The sequence below is a fragment of the Patiria miniata genome, unplaced genomic scaffold (genome assembly GCF_015706575.1).
Source record: "Patiria miniata isolate m_02_andy unplaced genomic scaffold, ASM1570657v1 HiC_scaffold_13, whole genome shotgun sequence".
In the NCBI taxonomy this organism is placed as follows: domain Eukaryota; kingdom Metazoa; phylum Echinodermata; class Asteroidea; order Valvatida; family Asterinidae; genus Patiria; species Patiria miniata.
Genome location: NW_024037051.1, coordinates 10660390 through 10686808, shown reverse-complemented (window position 1 = coordinate 10686808; position 26419 = coordinate 10660390). Strand labels below are relative to the sequence as shown.

The 26419-nt window shown below is 38.6% G+C and overlaps 1 protein-coding gene across 3 annotated transcripts in view; it reads left to right on the top strand.

The window, feature by feature from the left end:
• The window catches only part of LOC119721248 (solute carrier family 28 member 3-like), a 47215-nt gene that overhangs the window by 15291 nt on the left and 5505 nt on the right, over window positions 1-26419 (top strand). For 2 of the 3 annotated variants that reach the window (XM_038191230.1, XM_038191232.1), the window contains exons 4-10: window positions 699-840; window positions 6369-6560; window positions 7977-8138; window positions 9412-9668; window positions 12178-12346; window positions 14068-14241; window positions 25980-26160. In XM_038191230.1, coding sequence (XP_038047158.1) covers window positions 699-840; window positions 6369-6560; window positions 7977-8138; window positions 9412-9668; window positions 12178-12346; window positions 14068-14241; window positions 25980-26160 — 1277 coding nt within the window. Of the gene's footprint in view, window positions 1-698; window positions 841-6368; window positions 6561-7976; window positions 8139-9411; window positions 9669-12177; window positions 12347-14067; window positions 14242-16557; window positions 16739-19976; window positions 23980-25979; window positions 26161-26419 lie in introns of those variants that run through there. The other variant, XM_038191231.1, reaches the window with a different exon arrangement.

The window sequence follows — 26419 nt, the reverse complement described above, 5'->3', positions numbered from 1 at the left end:
AACCGGCCAACCGATCCCGTTAGCTCGGTGGTCGAGTGGTAAGACATCTGCACTAGAAAGCAGGAGGCCGTGGGTTCGAGTGCCAACCGAGTGATTTTTTCCAACTTTCACTCGGGAGGTAACACACTGAGTATACAGTGTTTAAAAAACGTTGGTGAAGGGCAAAACCTAATTTGAATAGAATCCAGTTATTGGTTCAGGTAACCTTGTCAGAAAATACGGCAAATCGTCAGTACATGATGAACGTGTAGGCAATAACTAGATTCTCAATGTGAATGGTAAAAGTGGACTATATATATTCCATCAAGTGCTGTACCTTATTCGACAAAAGTTTTAGCCATTCTGAAAATATATCTGTATTTCTTTCTTTTTTGGTAATGAAACGAACAACTCCTCAAAAGTACCCTAGGCTCTGTAGCTCAAGAGCTTTAAGAAACCTGTAAAGAGAAGACAGTGAGGAGAAATTTCAATCTTAGAGGAAAACCCCAGAAGAATATTCTGGAAAACCACAATATGGACCAGGACAGGAATCGAACCTGGGCCTCAGCGGTGGAAGGCCAGAACAGTAACCACTACGCCAACCTGATTCTCCGAATCAATTGAATAGAATTGTGTGCACTGGGACCAGCTTTACTATTGGCTTGCCCAAGTCTTGTTTAAGCCACCATCAACTGACCACTCTTTACCTCAAATCACAGGCCGTTATATTTGCTGATTTTGGCCGCTGTTGCTGTGGCGTTAGTCTTTCTCACCAAGGATAACCCCGTCCAGCTCATTTCTGCCGCTGGTCTCGTCGCGTTCATCCTGTTTTGTTACATCTTCTCCAAGCACCCAAGACACGTAAGTTGAGGCTATGTCGAAATAGCCGCATATTTCAATATTACATAATGGTACAAATATTTGTCATTGTTTCATTTTTTAATTGCTGAAACTTTTGTTGTAGTTCATTGTACATAAAAATGAGAAGCTACATGTATTTTGTTAATTGTAATATGCGGTTTTGTTCTGCTTTTCCGAAATCCTTCTTCCCAATCCTCCTTCCAGTAATAACGAACACTATGATAAGATGGACATTTGGATATTCCATTTTTGAATTTGACCTGGCCCAAAATGTAAGTTGACCCTCACATGCCTTCAGTGATATTCCATACATTTCTTAAATTCTCTGCAATCCAGCTTGCAGCAAGCTTCGTCTTCAGCCCTTTATGTTGAGAACTGCATTTGTGTTTACTGTTTCCAATCTGATGCTTGCCATATGTTTGTGAGCGAAAATTATAATGAAGATATTGTGTATTGTGTAAGGTGCAATACAGTGGAGTCATATGTAGCTATTTTTGATCTGTCGATTTGCTCCAGTAATTTACAATGTGTTTTAACAGTTTGAGACTGAGCTCAAGGCCCTTTTTGTTAGGAAAAATATTGTGCACAGTCAGAATGTGTTTGTCATATTCGTCCTCTGTTTGACCTATAGTTTGCGTTAGTTATAGTTTGACCTATAGTATTGCGTTGTACTCATTATTGAAACAATAAGGTTGCGGTTTAACGAAATCCATTCAAAAATGTATAACTATTTTTTATCATTTCCACATGAGAACCTCCACAACAGTTTGATAATCTCAACCTTAATTAACTTTAAGCCTTTTTTTTCTATTTAAGTACATCACTAACGGTTTTATTGTCTAGACATTGGGATTCGGTAGGGTTGGCAACAAAATTGTGTGTTTAATAGTCTACGGTAACCCGACGTACCTGGATTATTTTGTGGCCAAATTGCCGACCTCAAACTTTCTATTGCCACATATGGCAATTTTTTTTCACAATAGATTATATACCCCAGTAAATGTAAATTTTGAAACTAAAAAAGTCTTCCCAGCCATTCCATGTAAGGGTCATCACCAAACTCAAAAATTGAAGTGAAAGGAATACATTTTTGTCAGTTATATTTGATAAGAGGAATATTGAAACCATCTAAATCTCAAAAGATTTTTAAAAATAAATCATTTGAATTAAAATTTCAGCCTCCTGAACATGGATGAATTTTGTGGGCGAAACGGAGGGTCAGGGGTATAAATCACAAACTGAGGAAGTAATTGAAGCTCATTCATAAGATTGTGCTTTATCTGCATACATTTGGTAGCTATTCCAGTCTATTTGATAAAACATTGAGAATTTTTCGAAATGTCTTCAGTATTTTCCCACTATTTCATCGTGAAAACACCCTCAAAAATATGTCACGCGAGTCACAAAAAAGGACTTTTTTTCAGATTACTTAATAACTAGAGAGGGATTCAGCTAGTGTTTGATATTTATAAATGAAATAGTGGTGGTCTATCAATAAAAGTATGAATATTCTTATTTGCTCTACATTCCTTGTAGAAAAAACTATCTCAAGAATGTCACGCGAGTCACACATGATGTATGTCACGCGAGTCACCAGGGGTGGATCCAGGAATTTTCGCGGGGGGGGGGGGGGGGGGGTTCATCAGCCAAAAAATTTGGAAATGTACCCACGTTTTTTTCTCTGGACACTCGCTTCCGTAAAATAAAAAACTGGGGGGGGGGGGGGGGCTGGTACCAATTTCAATCGGGGGCGCTGTTCAAATTCGACGATTATTAACACATTACAGAATGGTGTACCGTATTTTGAACAGGCGGACATTAGACCAGTATCATGTTTTGGGGGTGTCACGCGGGGGGGGGGGGGGGGGGGTCGACTTATTCTTCAGGAATTTGTATGAGAATTTTTTTTTTGACAGAGCGGGGGGGGGGGGGGGGGGGGGTGACCCCCCCAAAAAACCCTCTGGATCCATGCCTGGTCACAAGCCAGGAATGTTTCATTTACATGTAATACAAAGAAACAATGCCATAGGCCCTATTAAATTATAGAATTCGAATTAAGTCTTTAAAAGCATTAGGGCAATTCCATGGTAACGGAAGGACGTTTTCACTCATTAAACAAAATTTCAAATGTGTGTATCACAGACACTGATCATAGTTACAGCAAACAAATGTCAAAATTGTATTGCTATAATGCTACTTTCATTTTCCACACTTTTGGGAGGCATGAATGCCTCCCGTTTATAAATTATGAATATTAATGAGGTCGGTAACGGAAGGACGATAAAACGGACAAGGGTTTTCCAACTTACTCGCGTTTTGCGTAAACTCTGTGAATTTTATGGGGCAATTATATTTTAAAGGTAAGAAATGGAATCCCTGAAGCTTTATCTATACTATACCGCCTTTCATTTGACTTTAAGTGTTTCGGTAATATAATTACAACGTTTTAAGCAGATTATGATTTGGTAACGGAAGGACGGTAACGGAAGGACAAAAGGTTTACTCAATTATAGCATGAACAAAATGTGAATTTACACTAATTATACAAGTGAAACAAATGGCTGAAATGTGTAACTGAATGTGAAATCAACAATATGCAGACCTGGCATAAATAATTATACCCAAGAAACTATTGAGATAAAGATAGAAGCCTGCTAATTAATGATAACAAAAGAAAAACGAAAACTACCCAAAACACATAATTCACGAACACAAGACAACTACAGAAATGGACTTCAAACCCATCACCTCAATCCTTAAAAGTTTAAATACACAGTTTTGAGCACTTGAGTATATTTGTTACATGTTTACCAACTACTTTTAATAATAATACCGGTAGGTTCAGTGGTTTACCTAAAGGGGGGGGGGGGGGCGACCAGCCTACATGTACATTTAAGGTAAAAACATCTACCGGTAGAACTGATGGCTTCAGTTAGGTGTTGCTTTTAATTGAACTCTAAAATCAATGTTTGAAATCAAATTACAATGATTTGGAGTAGTAACAATTAATTTATAAACATCCAAACTGCAATTGTTAACTTGGGCATAATTTGTCAAAGATTGCACCTCACATGTCTTACACAAGTAAATTGAATGAAAGTGCCCCAAAGTACCGGTACTTTCTGCCATCTCATTTTTGACTTAATTTGCTTCTGGAATGGCTTCACAGAATTCATATCTTTCTTTATTGTCCATGAATGCTGATGGCAGCAACTTTATGATTTGATTTTCTGCAACAACTCCATACATGTACAAGTACTGGTACATCAGCATGTACATGTACATTGTACATGTTGTACATGCCTGTGCCTTCCTTTGTAATAAACACCTTGCCCTGCTTATCCCGCCTTTGTGAAGGTGGGTCACATGAATGTCCTTTCAATGCTCATTATACATGCATGTATTTGCAGTGATTTTCATTTTTCAAACATGAGCGCGAATGTTGTAACATTTGATAAAAATACGATTTGTCCTTCCGTTACCGTCCTTCCGTTACCGTCCTTCCGTTATCAATTTGGTAACGGAAGGACGTGATTTAATTAATTATAATTAAAAAACGAGAAGTACAGCAGTGTCAGTTATAATGTCATATTGAAGGCCTACCTAAACTTGCTTTGCACAATAACTTTCAATGCATTCATACTGCAAGTTTTAAAAATAAATTAAAAATATGTATTTTTTCGGTAACGGAAGGACATTTTCGAAGGCTGAAATATTAGAAGTCACTGAAGCGAAGCAAATTACGCAAAATGGTAAAAACAAGTTTTAGTCGGTTTTTCAAGACCAATACTTTCTCATGATAGAAACTGAAGGCATTAGTACATATTTTTGTGTGTGTTTTGGTAGAATACTTTCATATCACTATTTATCACATTTTTAGGATTAAAACAGGATTATTACATAATCCTATTTTTTGGTACCGAAATGTATAAAAAATAAAATTCTGACTTCAAATCTTGAAAATACAGACTTTTAGCTTTCATTTGATGCCAAATTTGTTTAAGTCACATGTATTTGAATTTTTTGGTGTCATGTCCACTTTGGTGTGGAATTGCCCATTAGTTATGTAACAAGAAATTGAATCAGTTTTTTACAAATGTATATACATGTACTGTATACATTCCGATACAACTGCATCATTAATTGCAGCTCGATCTTACCATTTAAGGAAACTGTGACTCTACATGACCAAGAATTACAACTGTTTTCCTGAAATAATCACCCGTGGATTGATGACATCACTTCCTAACTAAAATTCCAAAACATTTTTTTCTCTCTATGTCATTGTTAAGGATATTGTGTTTAAACCAGATTTCCACCCCCAACATTTGCCAAAGTAAAGGGATAAAAAGCAGTTTTCACACTCTTTCATAAGGTATTCACAGTTAAATCATTTTTATTAATATAATATTATGATTTGATTCGTTATACTAATATTACAGTTATAATGTGAAAGTGAAAAGCTACTGTGTCACGGGAGTCACGCATTTGTGTCACGCGAGTCACATTTTCTTCAGGCCATTTCTTACAACAAGGGATATTTGGCACAATACAACTTATGCATGTATTGGGTGAGGGTATTAAGTTCTAAGTTCTGTAAGAATAATTTTTAGAACACTGGTAGATCCATAGGAAAAGCTATTTGAATCAAGGGATGTCAAAAATCCCGTTTTCTATCCTGTCATGCGAGTCACGTCAAAGAAACTGTGATACATGAAAAAATAGCGATTTTAAAGTAATCATATAAAGACTAAACCATAAATTCACAGTGCCCTGACTCAAATACATGCTAATTTGAGTTGAATAAATGCCAGGTTAACAACAGTAATGCATTAAAACTTTACATTTTGTTCAAATGTCACGCGAGTCACCATGGAATGGCTGTTCCCTATATCACTTTTTGTGTGTCATAAGTTAATTAAACTATTAAACAGAATACTGCTAAAGGTATAATAAAGTAAGCAAAGTAAGTGTAAAAGTCCGACAGGCAAACTTACAGGTGAAGTAGATCATTTGTCATTTGTGCATTTGTTTCATTTGAAGCAACAAAAGTGCTCAAAATCTAAAGACTGGTGCTTAACAACTAACAGGGGTGTGAAATCTCAGCTTTAAAGCTGATGTCAGCTTTTTTTGTTTTGGATTTCAGCTTTTTTCTCTCACTTGCTGTGTATAAAAATATAGGAGATTTCCAAATTTCAGCTTTTTTACACCTTTCCAGCTATTTTCAGCTATTTTTATCAGTGGTCACTCACACCCCTGAACTAACCTGATGAACTTTTAGCTCTGTGAATGCTGTACATTCTGAGAAAACAATATTCTAGGATCTCGATATATTTTAAAAAGTGTGTGAGGTCTACCTTCCTCAATCCTGTAAAATCTTCCAAATTTTCCTACATCAAGACCAAAAAAGGGGCAGGGTCAATGGAAAGCCATATTAGACTCCAGAGGTAATGAGATTTATCGTTTCATCTTGTTTTTGCCACTACCGATGAAAATTGTATCCCTGATTTTGGTTTGTTTTGGTGCAGGTCAAGTGGCGGCCCGTCATTTGGGGACTTGCCTTGCAGTTCATCCTGGGTCTGTTCATTTTGCGCACGTCCATCGGATTCCAGATCTTTGATTTCTTGGGCGTCGTGGTGCAGACTTTCCTTGAGTTCACCGATGCCGGATCTGAATTTGTATTCGGCGCAGGTTTCCAAGAACACTTCTTTGCTTTTAAGGCAAGTGCTTCGTTTTTCTATCTGCATATCGTTTAGCTGTTTTTTATATTTCCCTTTTTATAAAAAATAGTTTTCATATTCCAGTTTTGATAAATTATGGTTTAAAAAAAAAAGAGGTTTGGTCCCATACATGTAAGTAGCTTGATCTGATACACCGTGCCCTCTGGAGACATGCACACATTAGGGAACAAAAGATTGTAAACATCTCCACAGGGCAATTTCTATCATAGATGAATACATCTCCACAAGGTTATCACGAAATAGATATATGGACTTTACTCAAAAACTATGAATTTCCAAGGTGGGTTGATCTGTCGCAAATGGAAGAGTTTTAGAAAAGGGATATTAAGTACAAATTTCAGCCAAGGAAGTTAATTCTGGTTAAAATAAGAGCATTATGAAACTACACTTTCAAACTCGAAAACTTTACCACACGAGAACAAAGAAATGTCTCCACAAGGATACAAATTCCAGTATGGGTGAACATCTATTTCAGTTTATGCTCTGGAAGTTTTAAACAAAGATAATGATTTTACTTCTGTAAATAAAGTGCACAAAATACAGATTACCCGCTGGGGCATTCATTTCAATGCAATATTCCTTTATATAGCTGAATTTTACTTCGCGGCCATTTGATGACAAGATTAGTAGACAAAATTTGACCAACACACTCAACAAAATACAGAATTTTCAGATTGACCCCCTGGTTGATAATCTTTGGGTGTTGCAGTTTAAGCACAACAATTTCTAGTCCGTTCACATACATTGTACTTTTGCCTTATAAAGCCTCTCTCTTTACAAAGCTGCATATATCGTTTTGTAAAGATTTGACCTCCATTCACAAATCTCATGCCTCTTTGAGCAAATTGAACTAGGCATTTGACAAATATATGTACATGTACCTATAGGTGGGTCAACAATTGTCGCTACAGCACTTGTACACTGATTTTGAAACACAAACCATGTCTCTTCATCATTCAAAGGATTACACCAAAATGCCAGTGAATGCTCTCAATCTGCACCAGTGTGTAGCCGTTTTGAATCAGTTGAATAGAATTTTGCGCGCTATGGGACAAGCTTTACGAGGCTTTTCTTGCCTTGTTTAACTTGTGATTGACTCGTGATTATATTTGTGACAGACTTACGTTTAACTTGACTGCCGCTCAAGATCAGTGCAATGTCATTATCTGGTCTCTACCCGCCCTGGTACCCATATATACTCCTAGGTGGAGAGGGGCAATTGTAGTGGAGTGTCTTGCCTAAGAACGTAAGCACCATGTTCCCGTCAGGGTGCAAAACCCACGTACCGCACCATGGCACGCGAGTCACACACCCTTACCACTGGACCACAGGTTCCTATATGTGACTGATTAACCAATCGCTTGAATTTCATTATTTGTCTTTTTAACCTTTCAGGTTCTTCCAGTAGTGATCTACTTTAGCGCTTGCATTTCCATCTTCTACTACCTGGGCGTGATGCAGGTTGTCATAGCCAAGCTGGCCTGGCTCATGCAGAAGACTATGCACACCTCGGCGTCAGAATCCCTCAATGCTGCCGGAAATATCTTCGTTGGCCAGGTAAAAAATATGGTGTCTTGCTTCTGATAGTGTGCCAGGAAAAATGTGAAATATCTACATGTATGCATGGTAATTTTGTTCATATTTAAATACAGATTCGATCAGCTTTTTAAAGGCTTGCGTAAAGAATAATTAATTCAATGTTGACTTTTTTCAAACAATTTAGCTGTTTGTATGCATATTAGCAGATGTGGAATTGGAATCAACTTAATTTTGTGTCAGTCAGGTTGAACACGAAGTTTCTTAAACAAATTTATCATAAGTAGAGAATGCTTGAGATAGGCAAAAGTTTTACTGGATACATTTAAATTTTGAACATTTTTTTGTTGAATTACAGTACGTACAGGGTAATTTGGATGTCTTTGTACACTTAATACATGATATACCGGTTCCTCAGTTTGTGGTACGACAACTATCAGTCATGAGATTTTTTTAGACTTTTGTCTGAAATCAGACTTTTTGAATCTTAGAGAAAGATGCGTCTTTCTGACATTTCATCAAGTTTCAGACTTTTTTTTTTAAATTGACAATCTCATCCCTGCAACTATACAGGAAATATCAATTTGTTGTATCAATTTGACTCCGTGCACAGGTACCCCCTCCATGGTTAGAAAGGGAGACTTGGGAAAGACCACTGGGGTGCATTTGATTACATTGCTGATGACACCTGATGCTCATGAGAAGATGTTTTACCCTAACTCCCTAGGCCTTTTTGCTAGGATGTAGCCTCAATCCTGCAAAATCCTCCAATTGGCCTCGTGGAAAAATAGCATATAGCCTCAATCCTGCAAATTCCTCCATTATTTCTTGAATATGGTCTGTGGAGGGGTGACAACTGCCTGAGTCCTGCAAAATCCTGCAACAGTGACTGTCAATATGTTGAGGCTTGGCCAGTGACATCCTGGAGCAGTAAGGAGGATTTCAAGCATAATCCAGGCCTATATTTATGCATGGCTGAGCAAAAACAACACAAGGTCTGGCCCAAGACCTTGTCAAAGTGCATCCTACGCAATCAGTATTAACGCACTTTTGCCATGTAACCTCAATCCTCCAAATTCCTCCACTTTGGCAAAGAGGATTTTGAAGGATTCAGGGCGGTTAGGGTTAATAAGTCTTGTGTACTTTGAGCCAGTACGTGCACACGGTGTGTCCCACTGGGCTCTCAAAAGTGGTCACCAATGCCATCTACTTTACATGTATGGAGTAGATACCATAGGTTGATGGAGTGTTTCTTATTCAGTTTTTTCCCCTTGTTTTCTTTTCTTTTGAGCAGACTGAAGCTCCTCTTCTCATCCGTCCCTATCTACCCAGGATGACCCGCTCTGAGCTCCACGCCGTCATGACCGGTGGCTTTGCCACAATCGCCGGCAGCGTCCTGGGTGCCTACATCTCCTTCGGTATCAGCGCATCCCATCTACTCTCCGCCTCTGTCATGTCGGCCCCGGCAGCGCTGGCCATCTCCAAGCTGTTCTACCCGGAGACGGAAAAGTCTCAGACGAAAACGGCCGCGCAAGTCAGGCTGCCCAAAGGGTGAGCCACACAAAAAAACAACTGTATAATCTGACACCCCTCCCCCAAATTTGTTGTCAATTTTGTTGCAACTGTGAACCCTAACCCTCCCAGAGGATTCATTTGAAACCCTTACGAAACCATTGAGCCCAGAAAGGCCTCGTCTGGAAACCATAGTGCCCACAGGTGCCCAATGTTTTCACCTGTCTGTTTCTACATGTGTAAGCAATGTGGAAAGCTGACCGTTTTTAAACCTCGACCATACATGTATGATATACAGATAAGGTTAAGACCTTACAGATTCTAGTTTCTATTTGTTGTTTTTATGAAATGTGAGTAAACAATATTAACAAACAACATTTGTCTAAATTAGAGAGGCTCTGGATGTACATCACAGCGAAAAATGTGGTTTAGTAATCATTATGGTACACGGGGTTTCATGCCTCCTTGAAATTAAGATGACAAAGATTGTATTATTGGTTTTCCTGCATAGTGGAGGATTATTTTTAGGGTTCCAGTACATTTCCAGCCAAAATGCTTAAGGAGTAAAGGTTAAACAGGAAGTTTTGTTACTTCAAATCCGTTTTTATATGTGTGGTTCTGAGAAGAACCTCTGTACAAAAAATGCTTTAACAGCTTTTCGCAAAAGAGATTTGTTGTCACATGGTGTCGCGGCAAACGGCCTCTTATAGTGACCCAACCACGCAAACCTTCTAACCGTATTGTCGGTCAGTTGAGTATACATACAGTTTGTAGGATTGCAACAGTGTACTTTGCCCTGTGCTTACGATAAGGTTTTATTCCCCTTTTTATAACCCATTTACTGCTACCGGTATCTGGGACTACAGAATACACTGCACTAGTGAACTGATTATGCTTTGCATTGGGTCTGGAAAACTGCCATAATCAGAGTCCAGCAGTTTGGGTATTGAGTATGGTGTTGCGAGTTTGCAAGGAAGGATCCTAGTTTGTCATTGAAGGGGGTTAGGGTTCATTTTATTTTGAAAAGCATGCATAAAGTAGCCAGGGGCAAGCATTCCTTCCAAACCCATAAAATTGCAGCAGGGTAAAAAGAAAGAAGAAAAAAAAAAGCAAAGTGGGATATAAACGCTAACCCTAACCCCAACCCTTGCTGATTCAAAACCAGCCTGGAGATTTTGGAGAGTTCGCAGTAAAAAAAAAAACATTGGGTTTCTGCACAGAGACGTATCCAGAGCTGCCAACTCTCCCTGATTCTGCAGAAAGTTCCCTGAAAATAAACCAATCTGTCCATGTTCTGATGAACAAATGTGAAAGTCTCCCTGATTATGGAAACTTTTGTTCCTATTGTGTTGAATGTAATTCTAAATATCTCCCTGATTGTCGTACACAATCTCCCTGATTGCAAGATGCAACTGTTGGTAGCTCTGCGTATCTGCAGAAAGAAGAGTGAAGTAAAAAGAACTTTGCTTGGTTCTGCATATTTTTGAAGATTCAGGAAGGTCTCGAGAAAAAAAATTGGAGTTAAAGGGAATGTACATCATTGGCTTTTGCTGTAATTTTCAGAAATGAACTATTTGAGGGGATAGTATAATAGATCAAATATTGTTACACTGACTTTTTTGAAGTTTGGGTTCGAAAAGGTTGGAAAAACCAAGAAAAACAAAAATGTTCAAGTAGTCTGGTTCCCTGACTCCACAAAAGATAAAATGAATCAATTTATAGATGATGGAAAATTGTAAGGCAAGGGAACCAGTCTAGCTGGCCTGCACCCGTTCATGAACATGTGACCAATAGGGGTGCATACCTGCAAATAAACTCCCATAGACACTAGTGCTAAATGCCCATACTTCAAAATTCTTTTAAAAATACTCAAAACTCTCACAGGTATTCAAGCTGCACAGAAAAATGATGATCAATGTGTCATCTTTCATTTTTTTTTCAATTTATGGTGGGTTGACCATTGACTTTTCGAGATATTTTCACGCAAAGAAGACAACCCCTATTTTCCCCAAAGCGGAAAAGTAGCCATCTTGAAAAACGATCCCTCCACAACATGGCAAAATAGCGCCACTTTCGAGCCCAATAGCATCCAAAATGCTCAGAATTGGAAGCCCCAAGTCCGGGCCAGAGGTTCACTACCATATCTCTTCAATTCCCCAATTTTACGGCGCTCAGAACTCTCTAATATAGAATATTTTGAGGGTATAACTTTTATTCATGAGCTTGGCGGATCGATTTACCGGTGTGCACCCATAGCAAACAAAATTTGGACTGATAAATGGTAAATTTGGAGCAGTAGTTGAAAAATAGTTAGGTTTTTCCAACCCTGGTCGGCCGACCACCATTGGAAATGTATACAAAAATACCATTTTCTTGAAAATGACTTCACACCAGGCGCCATAATTTTACAAGATGCTTGAGACTGTCATTTACCGGTACCAACATTCTAGTAAGGTATTTCGTAAAAACTTGGTAGTTTTATTTTTCAATGTTTACAAATGTTGTATATTCCCTTTAATTTGGATGTTTTTGACTTTGTTCTGACCAGGGAGGAGAGGAATATCATAGAGGCTGCATCAACCGGTGCGTCGACAGCCGTCATGTTGGCGTTGAACATCGGTGCCAATTTGATCGCCTTTCTGGCCCTTCTAGCCCTCGTGAATGGCCTACTGGGATACCTGGGGGATAAAGTGGGCATCGACGGGCTCAGCTTTGAGGTAAGACTAACATTTTGGGTTTAAAGGGAATATACATCATTTGCTTTGGCTGTAATTTTCAGATATGGATGGAATTGGGGGGTTGGGAATATATAGCAAATATAGTTACACTGACTTTTTTGAGGTTTTGGGTTCGAAAATGCTATAAAAACCAAGAAAAACAATCATTTTCCTGTAGTCTGGTTCCCTGACTCCATATAAGAAGAAACAGAGCAGTTTACATACATTGGGGAATTGTAAGGTCAGGGAACCAGTCTAGCTGGCTCGTACCCGTTCATAGGTTTGTAATCGATTGCAATCAAGTGCGATGGTCAGTTGGGGCCAGTATTTGAAAAAAAAGCCAGTTTTTTTCCAACGCTGATCGGCCGATCAGCGTTGGAAATTGATACAAAAATACCACTTTTCTTGAAAATGACAGTATACCAGGTGCCATGATTTTATAGGATGCTTCACACTGTCATTCACTAACAGTCCAGCAAGGTATTTCAAAATGATTTGGTAGTTTTATTTTTTGATGTTTGCAAATGTTGTATTTTCCCTTTAACTTCAACCTGTGAATCTGAACTTTGCTGGCTAAAGTATGCTGCTGTTCAGTATTAGGGGTTCCCACAGTCATGGGAACTCCTGGAATTTAAAGTTCCCCGGTATTTGGAAAGTCATGGGATTTTTGAAAAGTCATAGAATCCTGCACAACCCATACGTGATGATGGGTAGTATTATACAGGGTGAGTAAAAAAAAACCCCGAAACCCAAATGTTGGGACCATATTTTTTTAGGGAAATTCTGCATGTAGCACTTTCATTATCTAGGATATGAAAGCCCAATTCACAAGCTTTCTTTTAGTACAAGAATCATTCAAATCACTCATGTACTTTTCAAGTTACGGAATATTAAACACAACCACCGTTTTAAGGTTCTGTCCACGGATCACCAAAAAGGTGTGCATTCTTTCAGCAAAATGAAATTAATTCACACACATCCCTATGTGATTTGTTTTCGTTTTTCTGAAAGAACACTGAACTTTTTTTGCGATCCGTGGACAGAATCTTAAAACGGTGGTTGTGTTTAAAACCCTGTAACTTGAAAAGTACATGAGTGATTTGAATGATTCTTGTACTAAAAGAAAGCTTATGAATCAGGTTTTCATATCCTAGATTTTGAAAGTGCTACACGCAGAACTTCCCTAAAACAATGGTCCAAACATTTGAGTTTCGTTTTTTTTACTCACCCTGTATTTGGTTAGGTCAGTCTTCAGTTTGCATTCCAAATTTATGCTGGGAAGATGGTGACAGGATGCCTTGTACTGTGCATTTGGTTTCCAAATTAACTTTAAAATGTGGGCGGATCAGATGGTTGCGAGGGGAGGTGGAGCCCATCTTGTTGATGGTAATGCATACATACAGCATAGACCTTTATTTTCCGTGTGATGACCGGCCAGTGTATTGTACACATAGGCTCCTAAGGTGCCAAAACAGCATAGGAATTGGAATGCCTTTATTATGTCCTGGTAAAGTCATGGAAATTTCTTTTAAGATTATTTAGGGAACCCTTTCAGGGGGAAATTATTTTCCAATAAACTTTTGGACAGCACTTAACTTACAGTACTTCTTTATAAACTTACATTGACTAACAAAAGAAAAGACAATTTACTTCTTCCCAACGCAAAATTCCATTAAAAGTTGCTGACTAAAAGAGATTGTGAATACTGTTTTTCTCTGCAGCTGATCTGCTCTTATGTCTTCATTCCCGTCGCCTTCCTAATGGGTGTGGAATGGGACGATTGCCGTATCGTGGCCGAGCTCATCGGCACAAAGACGTTCATCAATGAGTTTGTGGCATATGAACGCCTGGCCGTTTACATCAACAACAGAGATAGCGAGAGAGCCACGATATCGGTAAGCCTGTCTGAGTTGGTGAATTGGTGTAAAAAGTGGGCAATTAACTTTCTGTAATAAAAAAATCATGACGTAAAGCTCCATTACTGGCTTATGTACACGGAAGTAGCACCAAAGAAAATCTCCCATGATTCCCCAAAAAAGGGGCAGTGAGTAAATTGCAGTTTCAATATGGGCATAGATGTTCTGTGACATGGGAAAAATCTATAGCGTGTTACCAACGAAGTGCATTGCCCCTCTGTAGTATTGTTACTTTAACCCTTTTCCTCAGACTTCTATGCCGATTTCGTTCATGGTTTCAATAGATCTAACACAAAGTCCGTGGAAACTGGGACCAGGAGGTTGAAAGCATTTACTGAAAGGATTTTTTTAGTAATTGAATTTATTGGGGCATAACCGCAATAATAATTTCCCAATGTAATCATAAAAGTAGAAAAATAATTGGACTATTATTTGTGGAAATCCGTGATAACATTTTCCTGTTTCAATTTAAAAAAAAAACAAATTGTGAGAAAACAAACATGATTAATTTGTTCCGAGCTTTGCAATTAGGGTGTATTTCGGTCAGCTCAGAAACAAAAGCTGAATTGAATGGGCTCAATTATGAGTTGATCTGTATTTCCATACCTCCTGTCTTCTGCTCTTTATGTGACAACCATACGATCCACTTACATCAATTCGGCACTCTCATTTTGCGTGATAAGAAATAGGGAGCGTGTTTCCGTAGAAACTGCAAACTTGTCAAATACGCATGGACTGCCATGTGCGCGTCGCGTCACAGCTGAAGTGCCACGAATCTGCGAACTTGGAATAAAATGGCTTCCTTCTTTTGTCCGACGCGTAACCAAACATTTTCCCAATTTCAACAGCATGACTTTCACAATTCTTTATTAAACTTCCCTTCACCGGCTTCAGTATTGCCATGAAATATTATTTCCTCTGTACCTCATTGCATGACGGACACGTTTTTTTTTTCTCCGCAAGACTTGCATGTTCTAACTGGTGCTTGGGGATGCAAACTTTTGCTGAAACATTCTATCAACCTAATGCATTAAGGAAATAGAATTAAAAAACGAAGATACATTTGATGTTTCCGTTCTTCTTAGTTCATGCTATGCTGTATCTTAAATGGTCTTTCTCTGCATGTAAAACGTTTGTAAATTCTTCCGCTTGAGTTTAATTTAAAATAGTTTGCTGTGCCTGACACATGAGCCCTTTGAAATGTACACATAACTCCATTATTATAACGCATGACAGATTTTTGTTGATTTTGTGGACTTTTAGCAGGTTGCCCGCAATTTTGAAAATCTGAAAACAAGTTGAATTGAAAAGCCGTTCTTGCAAATACTAGTACAGTTGAAGCATTAGGCAAAACCCATTCAGCCTACTAAATTTTTTTGTCACTGGAATTCCAGTGCAGTTGATGTTCACCCCTAAATGGGACCTAGTTCTTTTCTGCTTGATCTCCTGTCAAAGTTCAGCCAATCAGTGCCGCGATTGTGCCATTCCATGGCCGACATACTAAACCTGATCACCACAAACATAGACTCTTTGGTATGAAGAAAAAAGCACGGCCACGTCCATACTTTTACAGCTTTTCTGTTGAACCGCCAGACCGTGAAAGCTGAACTTTTTCACCCTCGCATATTTTTTTTGAGTTGGAATCAGGACGTCTGTAAACATGATCAATCATACTAATGACAGGTGCTAGTTCCTTTTTTATCTGAAATGGCATTCATATATTTGAGGAACCGTCATGCATATCTAACTACCCTTTGCATACTTTTCTGCAAGTTACAAAGTAAATTTGCGTTTGTTAAGCCAAAGTTTTGGTCGTGAAAGGAAAAGGACTGAAAAAAAAATTGGCAAAAAGTCAGAAAGCATTCTTGAGCCACTGGCGCATGCTCGAAATATTCACAATAGTTTCCCACTATGGGACTACCTGTACTTCTTAATATTTTTTTTTTACAGTGAAGTAAAAACAAAAGAGAAATACATTATTTTTGCTCAGTTTTTTTTTGCATGTTAAAATATAAGGACAGTTTTACTTTTCATTGTGATATTGTTCAAAATGAACAAAAAGTATCGTCGCATGCTGCACCTGCTTACATAAAATTACCCATTTTCTTTATATTTAATGGCAAACTGCCCTGCTGAAAGTCCAAAGTTTGGTGTTATATATATTTTTTCCCCTCAAAATATTCACATTTTTGCTCAATTATACCATGCATGCTGCTCCTTTTGTTTAAAAAAGAAATTGCACTCTCTATCCCTCCCACCATCTGGCCCTCTTCTCGGTACACCGTCTGTCTGCAGCTGCGGTCCCAAGTCATCGCAACCTACGCTCTCTGCGGCTTTGCGAATCTAGGCTCCATCGGCATTCAGCTGGGCGGAATGACGCCCATGGCTCCCTCTAGGAAGGGCGATTTGGCATCGGTGTCCATTCGCGCCCTCATCGCCGGCACGGTGGCGTGCTTCATGACAGCCTGCATAGCCGGTAAGTCGGTGTCATTATATACGTAAGGCCTAGAGTGTTCTTAAAAGCCTAGTTTTAGATACACATGTACTATGCAAATAGTAAGGACACATGTAGAATGTGTTTGCTTCAATTTGCGTACATGTACATGTAGGTGCTTGTTCTATAATTCATGGAGGCTTAAAGAGCGTAGCTATATTCATTTCTTCCACCCGAAATTGATAAATTGCTTTTACAATCTGCCAATCATTTCAAGATTTCATGCCATGTAGGTTGCGGACAGGGAGAGCCACATTTTCATGAACATCTTTCTGCCTGCTTAAAAGCTTGGTTCAGGCATTGTCTATTGGTTTTGGCTGAGTGTGGGTCTGAGGCTAATAGTATTATAAAACAGGCTTAAACTCTACTTCTTGAGTAAATCAGTCCAGACTTGACTTGAGTACTGGCTCAGCTTGAGATTGTACAGTAATGCACTCGTGATGAGTTGTACTATGAGTAGGTGGCAAGAACAGGCTTGGCAATTCATTTACAATTTAAAAACTTCAACAAAAAAATAGTGGTTTTGAGTCTGAATCATATTCATTCAACTTTTCCAGCCATGACATAAGTGAAGTTGGGACTTAAAAGCCATTAACAGATTTGGACTGCAGTGGACTCTTACTTCTACATTTCTACATTACTTACATTTCGCTGTTTTGCTTTAGCACCTCAGTATGGGCCAATTTTATAGTACTGCTTTATGATAGTTAGCATTGAAAATAGTGCTTATCATCGCAATTTGCACAGCCTCGTCCACCTGACCCGAGATTTATTTTGTCACAGTAAGCTAGTTCGGTATCTCGAAGTAGTCCATGTCAAAAGGTCATTTGGGATAAACTCGCTGACGTGATGATACGTGACGTTACGCGGACGCCCATTCTGCTTGTAATTAACACGCAAGCGTCGTGCGCCCGTCTCCGTACGCATTCATGCGCCTTCGATGAGTGTTCGATTATCCGGAATGACCTGTGACCCATATCATTGTGCGCATGCGCAGTTGCAATACCGAACTTGGCTTATTGTGAGCTAAATCTGTGTCTGCAATTACATTCTGCATGGTGTGCTTGCCGCACACAATCTCATTAAATGGATAGAGGCTGTGTTAGCATCAAAGCATGCGATTAGCAGCACAATGAAACCTGGCCCTGGACTGAACTATTTCACTCATATGTCGGTTACATGTATTCTCAAAACTCTCATAAGGTTCTCTCATAAGTTTTCTCTCATTCATTTCATTTTCTGTCATTCAAGAAACATAGATCCATGTCATGAAAACAGTAAAATTAAGGCCAAGTTCGGGCAAGGACCATTAGTCGACTAGTGGTTGATTTGTGACGTACCTTACGCCTGCGCACTGATAGCAACGTGTGAACGTCTCTAGTCAAACGCTGGTCAAAATGTCATCGCAAAACTTCTGGATCCTGGCTCTCTGCTAGCGTTATGAATGCGCGCGGCTATTGGTTACCAGCGAAGCAACCAACCCCAGTAGGCTGGTTCCAAATAGTCGACTAGTGTGGTCAACCACCGTTGACTAGACAGAGTTCGGGCAAACGTTAGTTAACCATTGGTCAACTATAGTCCTTGCGCGAACTTGGCCTAAGATTATGTAATCAATTTTGAGAAATTGCTGGGTTTTCAATTTTCTGGTGTTATGTCCTGCTTCACAACATTTTCACTGCTTGAAAGAACTGTTGGTTAAAGGGCTATACTTTCTGGGAGCGACCGGTATATGTATGATCACTGCATGTTGCTGTGTAGTTGTTAGCAATGCACTTCATGTGCAAGACTGTAAGCTTGTGATAGCCATCTATTATCAGCTTCATTGAACACACACATGGGCAATTCCACGGTTACTCTTGTTACATTTTTGATGTACTTTTGAGTTTCCTTGGGCTGTAATTACCTTACTGAAAAGGTTTAATAGCTGTTATCCCCATGGTAGATAGTAGACCTAGACCTACCTAAGCACCAAAGATGACATCCAGAAAAATGTGTTATGTGTGATAAACAAGACGCACAAAATCGGTTACTCACGTTACAAAAGTGTAACCAATTTTGTGCGTCTTGGTATCATACAGGTACATAACACATTTTTCTGGATGTCATCTTTGGTGCTTAGGTAGGTCTAGGTCTACTCTATCTACCATGGGGATAACACTTATTAAACCTTTTCAGTAAGGTAATTACAGCCCAAGGAAACTCAAAAGTACATCAAAAATGTAACTCGAGTAATCGTGGAATTGCCCACATGCATTTCATACCAAGTCTAAGAAAGTATCTTTAGTTGAAGGTATGTACAATGTACGTGTATATTGCTCATTTGTCACATTGCTAAATTCACAGTTATATGGCTATCATGGTTACATGGTCACTTATTTTCAACAAACATTGCAACAAACAACAAACACATAAACTAGGCAGGCAAAGAACAGTAGAAATAGCATGGCACACTTCAACTACAAACAATCCCGGTAGAATATTTTCTCTCTCTGCTTGTAATACAAATCTTCTGGAAAAAATGCATAAAACCAAATGGCTCAATTAAGTTATATACTTGTAGTGCTAGAATTGCTCTGCATACGGTGCATTTTAAGAGCTTGTGTTTATTTGTATTATTTTTTTTCTGGAAAACGGGTATTTTACGAACACTATTTTATGATTGCTGTAAATAGCCTTCTTACTAACCCTATTACCCTTGCACAAAATTATGTGGACAGATCAATTTTGAGCTTGAAAATCATTTCATTAAGTTACAGTGCACTTACATGTAGCACAAGATCCTTTCGAAATAAACCAGTTCGGTATCTGGATGAAGAAGTCCAGGTTAAAGGTCATTCGGGATAACATCGATGACATGCAATGTTACGCGAACGCTCATTCTGCTTTTTTTTTATACAGGGGAGCGTCATGCGCACGTCTCTCTGCGCGTTCATATCCCCATGACCCTGACCCACATCATCATGGGCATGCGCAGTGGAAATACCGAACTGGCTTATTATAAACTGCTGATAATGACCAGTCTTCGTCTTGCTGAGGACCATCCTAATTCTTCAACAAAACCAAAACCGCAGTTAGATAACCGTTGAAGCAAATCAAGCTCCATGTAATGTTAGAGTTACTGGGCTCAAAATTCTACATTGATCAAGAGTATCAAACACAAGCTTGGGTTGGCTTTCACAATGTGTAATATTACTGAAAATTCTTTCCACTTTTCTTGCAGGTATCTTGTATGTGCCTTTTGACGAACGGATGATAAGTACGACTGCTTTGCCTGGTGGCATTGGGCCCATCATTAACGCGACGATGCCATCTACATTATAGCCGAGGACAAAATCCATTACACCATCTTCACTGTTAAAAAAAAAAAACCTCTGTGCCGCAACAACAATCTGGGCAATTTTGTGCTTATATTGGATGAGTTCGATTTAAAGAATGAGCAATAGGTTTTGTTTTTATTAAAAGGCTGGTAAGAGTTTGTGGCACCGAGTCTGCATTTTCACTCTCTGAGTCAAAAGTCTAGCAGATTTAACTTAAAATAATTTGAGTATGGGAGGGGGGATAGGAAAGGCTCAAATTTGGTTTGAGAGAGATTAACAATCAGGTAGATATGTAGAACATATAATTATATTCACAAACCCACCCATCCACCAATTCAAAAAAAAAAAAAATGAAAGAATGAAGAAAAAGTTGTAGTTGCAACAGCTCACCAGTGACAATGCCTGCCACTGCCCTAACACTGGGACCACTAACCTTTCAACAACAACAGAAAGTATAGTGAGCTTGGGCCATTTTTTCAAATCTTGACTTTGTTACCAGTTCAACTTCATCTTGGGCTCTGGAAACACGTTGAAGCAGTTACTGTACAAACTGGGCAATGCTGCAAACTGTGGCCTAACATTCTATGATTTGATATTTAAGTGGCCACAACAACACTGAGCCAAAAGCTCTCAGCCCAGGAGTCTAAATTCATGAAAGCCGAGCCTGAAGCGAAATAGCTTAGCACAAAGCCCCAAGTAATGCCCCTCACATGTTCAAGCTCGACACACGTGGTACTTTTCGCTCAATCAAGCGTTGCTAACACTTTTTAGTGTCTAACCAATGGGAAATCGTTGGCAGCATTTGGCAACAAGTGAGATGCACCCAGGGACTAGTAACATGTAAGTTCAAAGGTCAGATAAGGTCAAAGGGTCATATAAGCTCATTCTCAGGGGCGCAATTGACACAAAAAATACCAACATTGCCAATTCTCTCTTTTGTGCATATTATTTGTGAAGTCTTCCAACTTTTACATGAGTTAAATACACCCCTGTTTTTAACAAACTTCAAGTGCCTAACTTTTATACAATGATCCATGAATCTGTAGGGCTAATTATGTCTTCCAGTGTTTTTATACGGTAAATGTACTATAAAATTGGAGCATTTTCAGGACTATACATGCTAAATTTAAACAGGATCAGTTGGTTTTTATTCAGGTGGTTTATGCAATTTTTAATTAAATATTTCTTATAAACAATGCAGATACAACCGTGAGAATAATCCACATGTATTCATGTTGTAAAGTTTGTTGGGTAATTCAGTGTAATGAGGAATTTGTGTTTAATCTTCAGATAACCATTAGAATCTGTAACGTAGTGCAAAAGCCCAATTGCCAGTGTTAGAAGAATGTCACAAATGTGTGTGTGTGTGCGTGTACCCAGAAACAGTTTCCGAACCTTGAAGGAAAAGGACACCATGTTGTGTCCATGTTCTTTTTTTTATCAAGTCTCATATTGAAATTCTTTACATTCTTTTAAATATGGTACTTTTGATTCTAATTTTTAGATCAGCCGCCAAAATCGAAATTTATTTTAACAATTTCAAGGTCTCTGTATTCCTATTTAGGTTTTTCTGGACACCAACTGCCTTTGTTCAGTTACTTGAACATGATTTTGAAGATTTAATATTGTACAGCTTTTCGTGTTGATGCAGTAAGCTTATTAATGAGAATTAGATTTTATGGTGGTAAATCGTCAGCCTTAGTGATATTTAATTTTAATGAATCAACATGTTTAAAAAAAGGGGACATACTGTCGCTACCAAGTCAGTAAGCATTATTAGAATTTGAAAAATTACTTTCTTATGGGGGGGGGGGGGTATCAGAACCGACTACCTGACCAATGATGGCAGAAACTGGTTCCAGATTTTGGCATCAGGTATCCATAATCAAATTTACAAATCACTTAGTAAGTTCTCTGCCAATGAAGAAGAAAGGGTGTGTATGCCATTTTTAAGCACTTTTCAAAATGAAAACCAGGGAACATCCGTAATCAAATTTACAAATTACTTGGTAAGTTCTCTGCCAATGAAGAAGAAAGGGTGTGTATGCCATTTTTAAGAACTTTTCAAAATGAAAACCAGGCAACGTGGAAAATCAAAATGGATTCACGTTTCTTTTTCAACATAGTAAATTAGTTTCTTTGTAGACAGACATACAGCTTTCCCCTTGGTGAATATGATTCTGTCATTTTTCTTCTGCCAGAGTATGGCATTAGGAAAGAAAACTAGGTATACTTTAGCAGCTTGGAATTTCTGTGTAAAATTTTTTTTGGGGGATGGCTTGTCCATTATGAGGAAGAATGTTGAGATTTTGTTGAAGATTTTGAGAATGTTGAGATTTTGTTGAATGTTGAAGTTTGCATGGAAAAGGATGAAGCCTTGGTTAGTCTCCTAGCAACATGCGAGTGCAAGAAGATCATTGGTGGCTTTTGTTTTTCCATTGTAAATAAGAGATGATTGTTATACGAGGTTGTAATGCCAAGGTTTGTGCGTGTGGAAAATGCTTTGGGGGAAGAGTTACGCCGTGTCTGAATAACTTGGCTACGGCTGGAAAATACACACAAGTCTATATTTAGCAAGTTTCCTTGCTGAACACAAATCGGGTGGGAACCAGTTGCAAGCAATGAACAACAATGGCATTTTAGCTGGTAACTTAGTTTGGCTAAGCTGGTACATTTTGGGCTTAGCAAGTTCCATTGCTCAGCATGTATGTATACATGTATTCCTTAGCAAACTTCCTTGCTAAACAAAAGTTAGTTGGGAACCACTCGCAAGTAATGTTCATATGAAATTTTGGCTGGTAACTCATTTAAGCCGCACAAATATATTCTGGACTTCAGAATCATTTCTGGCATCAGGTCCATGAAAATACACAACTGATAATGGTGTTGGGGTCTGTCCTGTCAGTTTATATAGATTGCTGTGATCAGTGTTGTAATATGCAATTTTATGGCTTCAAGCATCAAGATATTCTGCAATATATATTGTTATTTGTGTGTGTGTCTCCAAGTAAGGCCTACACTACAGTGAGGCTACTGTCTCTTGAGTCAGTGAAAAGACATGGTCTTGGCTTCTGGGAACAAGACCAAGATGTCGGCACACTGAAAGTCTATATGCATTCAAATGAGTGGATGCTTATCTCTATCATTGTGAATAGTCTTAAACAAGAGGAACTTATTTATCAAATTCTTAAATGTTCTTCCACGGTTGAGATATACTTATGAAGGTATTGCATGTTGTTTTTTTAATTATTCCTGTATAGGTAATATATTTGCAGTTTTTATAACTTTTTTGAGAGCTACTTAAATCTGTAAAATAGGACATTTGGAACTTTTGAGGTTTGTTAGGGGAAATGGTTGTTTATTTTGTAAGAACTTAACTGATCAATTTCTCATTCCAAGTTTTCCTATTTAATACAGAAACGATGTAAATAGTATATAATGAATGTGTGTTGGTAAGACTCAACTTCGGCAATGCAAACTTAGAAATACAATCTTAATACTTAATTAATATAGCCTTGTACAGTTAAATCAAAATTTAAAGTTAAATTTTTTTTTTTTTTCCATTGGATATTTTTTTAAGCAGTTTGGACAAAGGAGGCAGTTTTACCAGAAAATTATGTAAATTTCCACCTACATAACACTGCCCAACTGGAACAAGGGACCAGTGATACTTTTGTGACCTTTCACCTTGGGTTACCTTGGTTTGATTCCAACTTTTGACAATCTAACTGAACAAAAATGTATTCTCTCTTTTGTCCAGATACATTTTTTAATGTATATTAAATTCCCAGTGGCTTTTTAAAACATTTTTGTATCATATTAATTCACAAGTGACCTTGTTTTTTAAGAAAGTAATTACTATACCGACTACCCTTTTCAAATAAATTTGGTGGAATTTTAACAGAGCACATTGCCTCAGTTTCTTTTTATTGAAGTGAAGACTAGTCTATGTACTGCTTGCAAAATTTGATCATTTTAACATCTGTGATTGATTGAAAATGGTACACAGTATTCATAGTAGGGAGTGGGTAGGTTAGACCTCATTTGACACGAGAGGGCACTTTTCTATGTTCTCTCTTTTTATTCATACCCCAACAAGTGCGAGTGCATTGTCAATAAGCTCTGGCAAAAAATGCGACGCCAATGGCACATATGGAACACCATACTTATTGTCAATTTTCATTCTCTCCTGGGTACCGTCCAACCACTACAGAGAATACCACGTCACGTGACTTTAACATTACTGCACATATCTTGCCTCTGTTTACAAAACTTTCAAAAACAACTTTACAAATATTGTTACAATTTATTGCGTGCATGCATTTACTGATGTTGGCATGGCATTTGCTCAATTTTGGTAAAATAGTTTTGGTAAATTTTCAGGGACTGACCGACTGATACCCAAGTGACTTAGAAGCTCCTACCAGAGCTAAAAATTATGTAGAACAAAAGGCGATGAGTAACAACAATTTAACACTGTTGTCTTCACTCTTTTAGTTAAATGAATAAAACGAAGAGGCTTATTTTGGAGAGGGCTTGACCGCGTTGGCCCCCTGGATCCACCTTTGGCCATATAAAAAAAAAAAATTTAAAAATGGAAAAATAGACTTAAGAAAACCCGAATTACTAAAGACTATTCTTGGAACTGCAATTTGCTAGAATCACTTGCATCTGCATACCTTCACAAAATTTCGACTGTGTTGGAGGTGGATGAAGCAAAATGTATTCTGACAGTGCTAAGATATACAATGAAGTTTGAAGTTAAATACTGAATAGAACTTATAACACGAGCCTTCTTAGCTACAGCTACTTCAGCGGATGCAATGAAGAAGCTGATGAAGTAAAATGTAGCTACGAAAACTTATGCCATCATTTTTATTTTAGTTAGTCTTTATTATACACCAGTATCTAGCAGACTAACTCGGCTGTATACGTCTTTGTTAAAAGAATAGAGAAACTGAACAGTTTAGGCCAGAAAAAAAAAAAATCGGTCTCTGGTCAGCGCGCGCGTCGATTTTAATCATGCGCGTCAATCTTTTTTTTTTTTCCTAAATGTTCCGCGGTATCTCCAACAGCGCCCTCTATTGAAGCACCTCCTCAATTTTTTTTTACCAAAGAGCACAAAGGAATGGGAAATTGCACCACGGCAAATGATCGAGAGCACCAAAGCAAATTATGAAGGACACCAATGTACATGAGGACACCAAAAAAAGCAAAATAGTACCCCACCTTGTCTGTACAATCCAAGCTTGAAGAAAAAAAAAAAAAGCAAAAAAAAAAAAAAGCCGTGTCGCCGCGTCCATTCCGGAACTTTTGTCTGACCAGAGACCGAATATTTTGTAACATCCAGCAGACAAATTATTTGCTGTTTGTTTGGCACAAGTAGTAATCAAAGAGCAAAATGATACCACTTTATACATATTTACGTGTCAGTTTGTATGACTATTTTTATTTATCTCTACGTGACAAATACATGTATGTACCTGAATTTCTTCATTACTAGGCAAACAGCATCTTAAAAAAAGCGGGTCTGAAATAAGGCCATCAGCCTCGGTCCGAAATTTTGGCCACCGGTATCAAATGAGGGGAATAATTGTCAAAGCGATTTTTGGCAATGAAGGTATACACCTCCAGAGTTGGAAAATATGTGATAGCATTGAAACGGTGGCAGCTTTTTGGGTGTTATCACCCTTTTTTTCAAAATGTCCATCGAACCACTCTAGGGGCGGTATACCTTGCGCATGCGCACTATAATAATTTATGCCTTGATTTGATACTGACCAAACCCCCAGGCTGATGGCCTAAATGTAAACTTGACGATAGGCCTGTGTGACACCAATATTTTTTAAAGATCAGATTTTTTTTAAAATTTAGTATTGATTTTGCTGTTTTTGAATATTTTGTAGGTGCGCTCTGAGGTGATAGCGACCTATGCCTTGTGTGGTTTTGCCAACATTGGTTCTGTAGGCGTCATGCTGGGAGGGTTGACTCCGATGGCACCGAGCAGGCGCCGAGATCTGTCCGCCGTGGTACTACGGGCCTTGATGGCTGGCACTGTGGCCTGCTTCATGACGGCTTGCATTGCAGGTAAAACTAATATCACCCTCGACCAATTTGAATGGGGGGGGGGGGGTGTACATGCAGGCCCGTCGCCAGCCCTGAGCGTCAAGGGGGGGGGGGGGGGGCAAAAGTACCAACTAGGTGGGCCCACTACTGTAAAAATACAAAAATACACATGTACCAGTCTGGCTTTTGATTGGGGGGGGGGCCCATTGCTCGCCAAGGGGGGCCAGGCCCCACCAGGGCCCCCCCCCCCCCCCTTGACGACGAGCCTGTGTACATGACA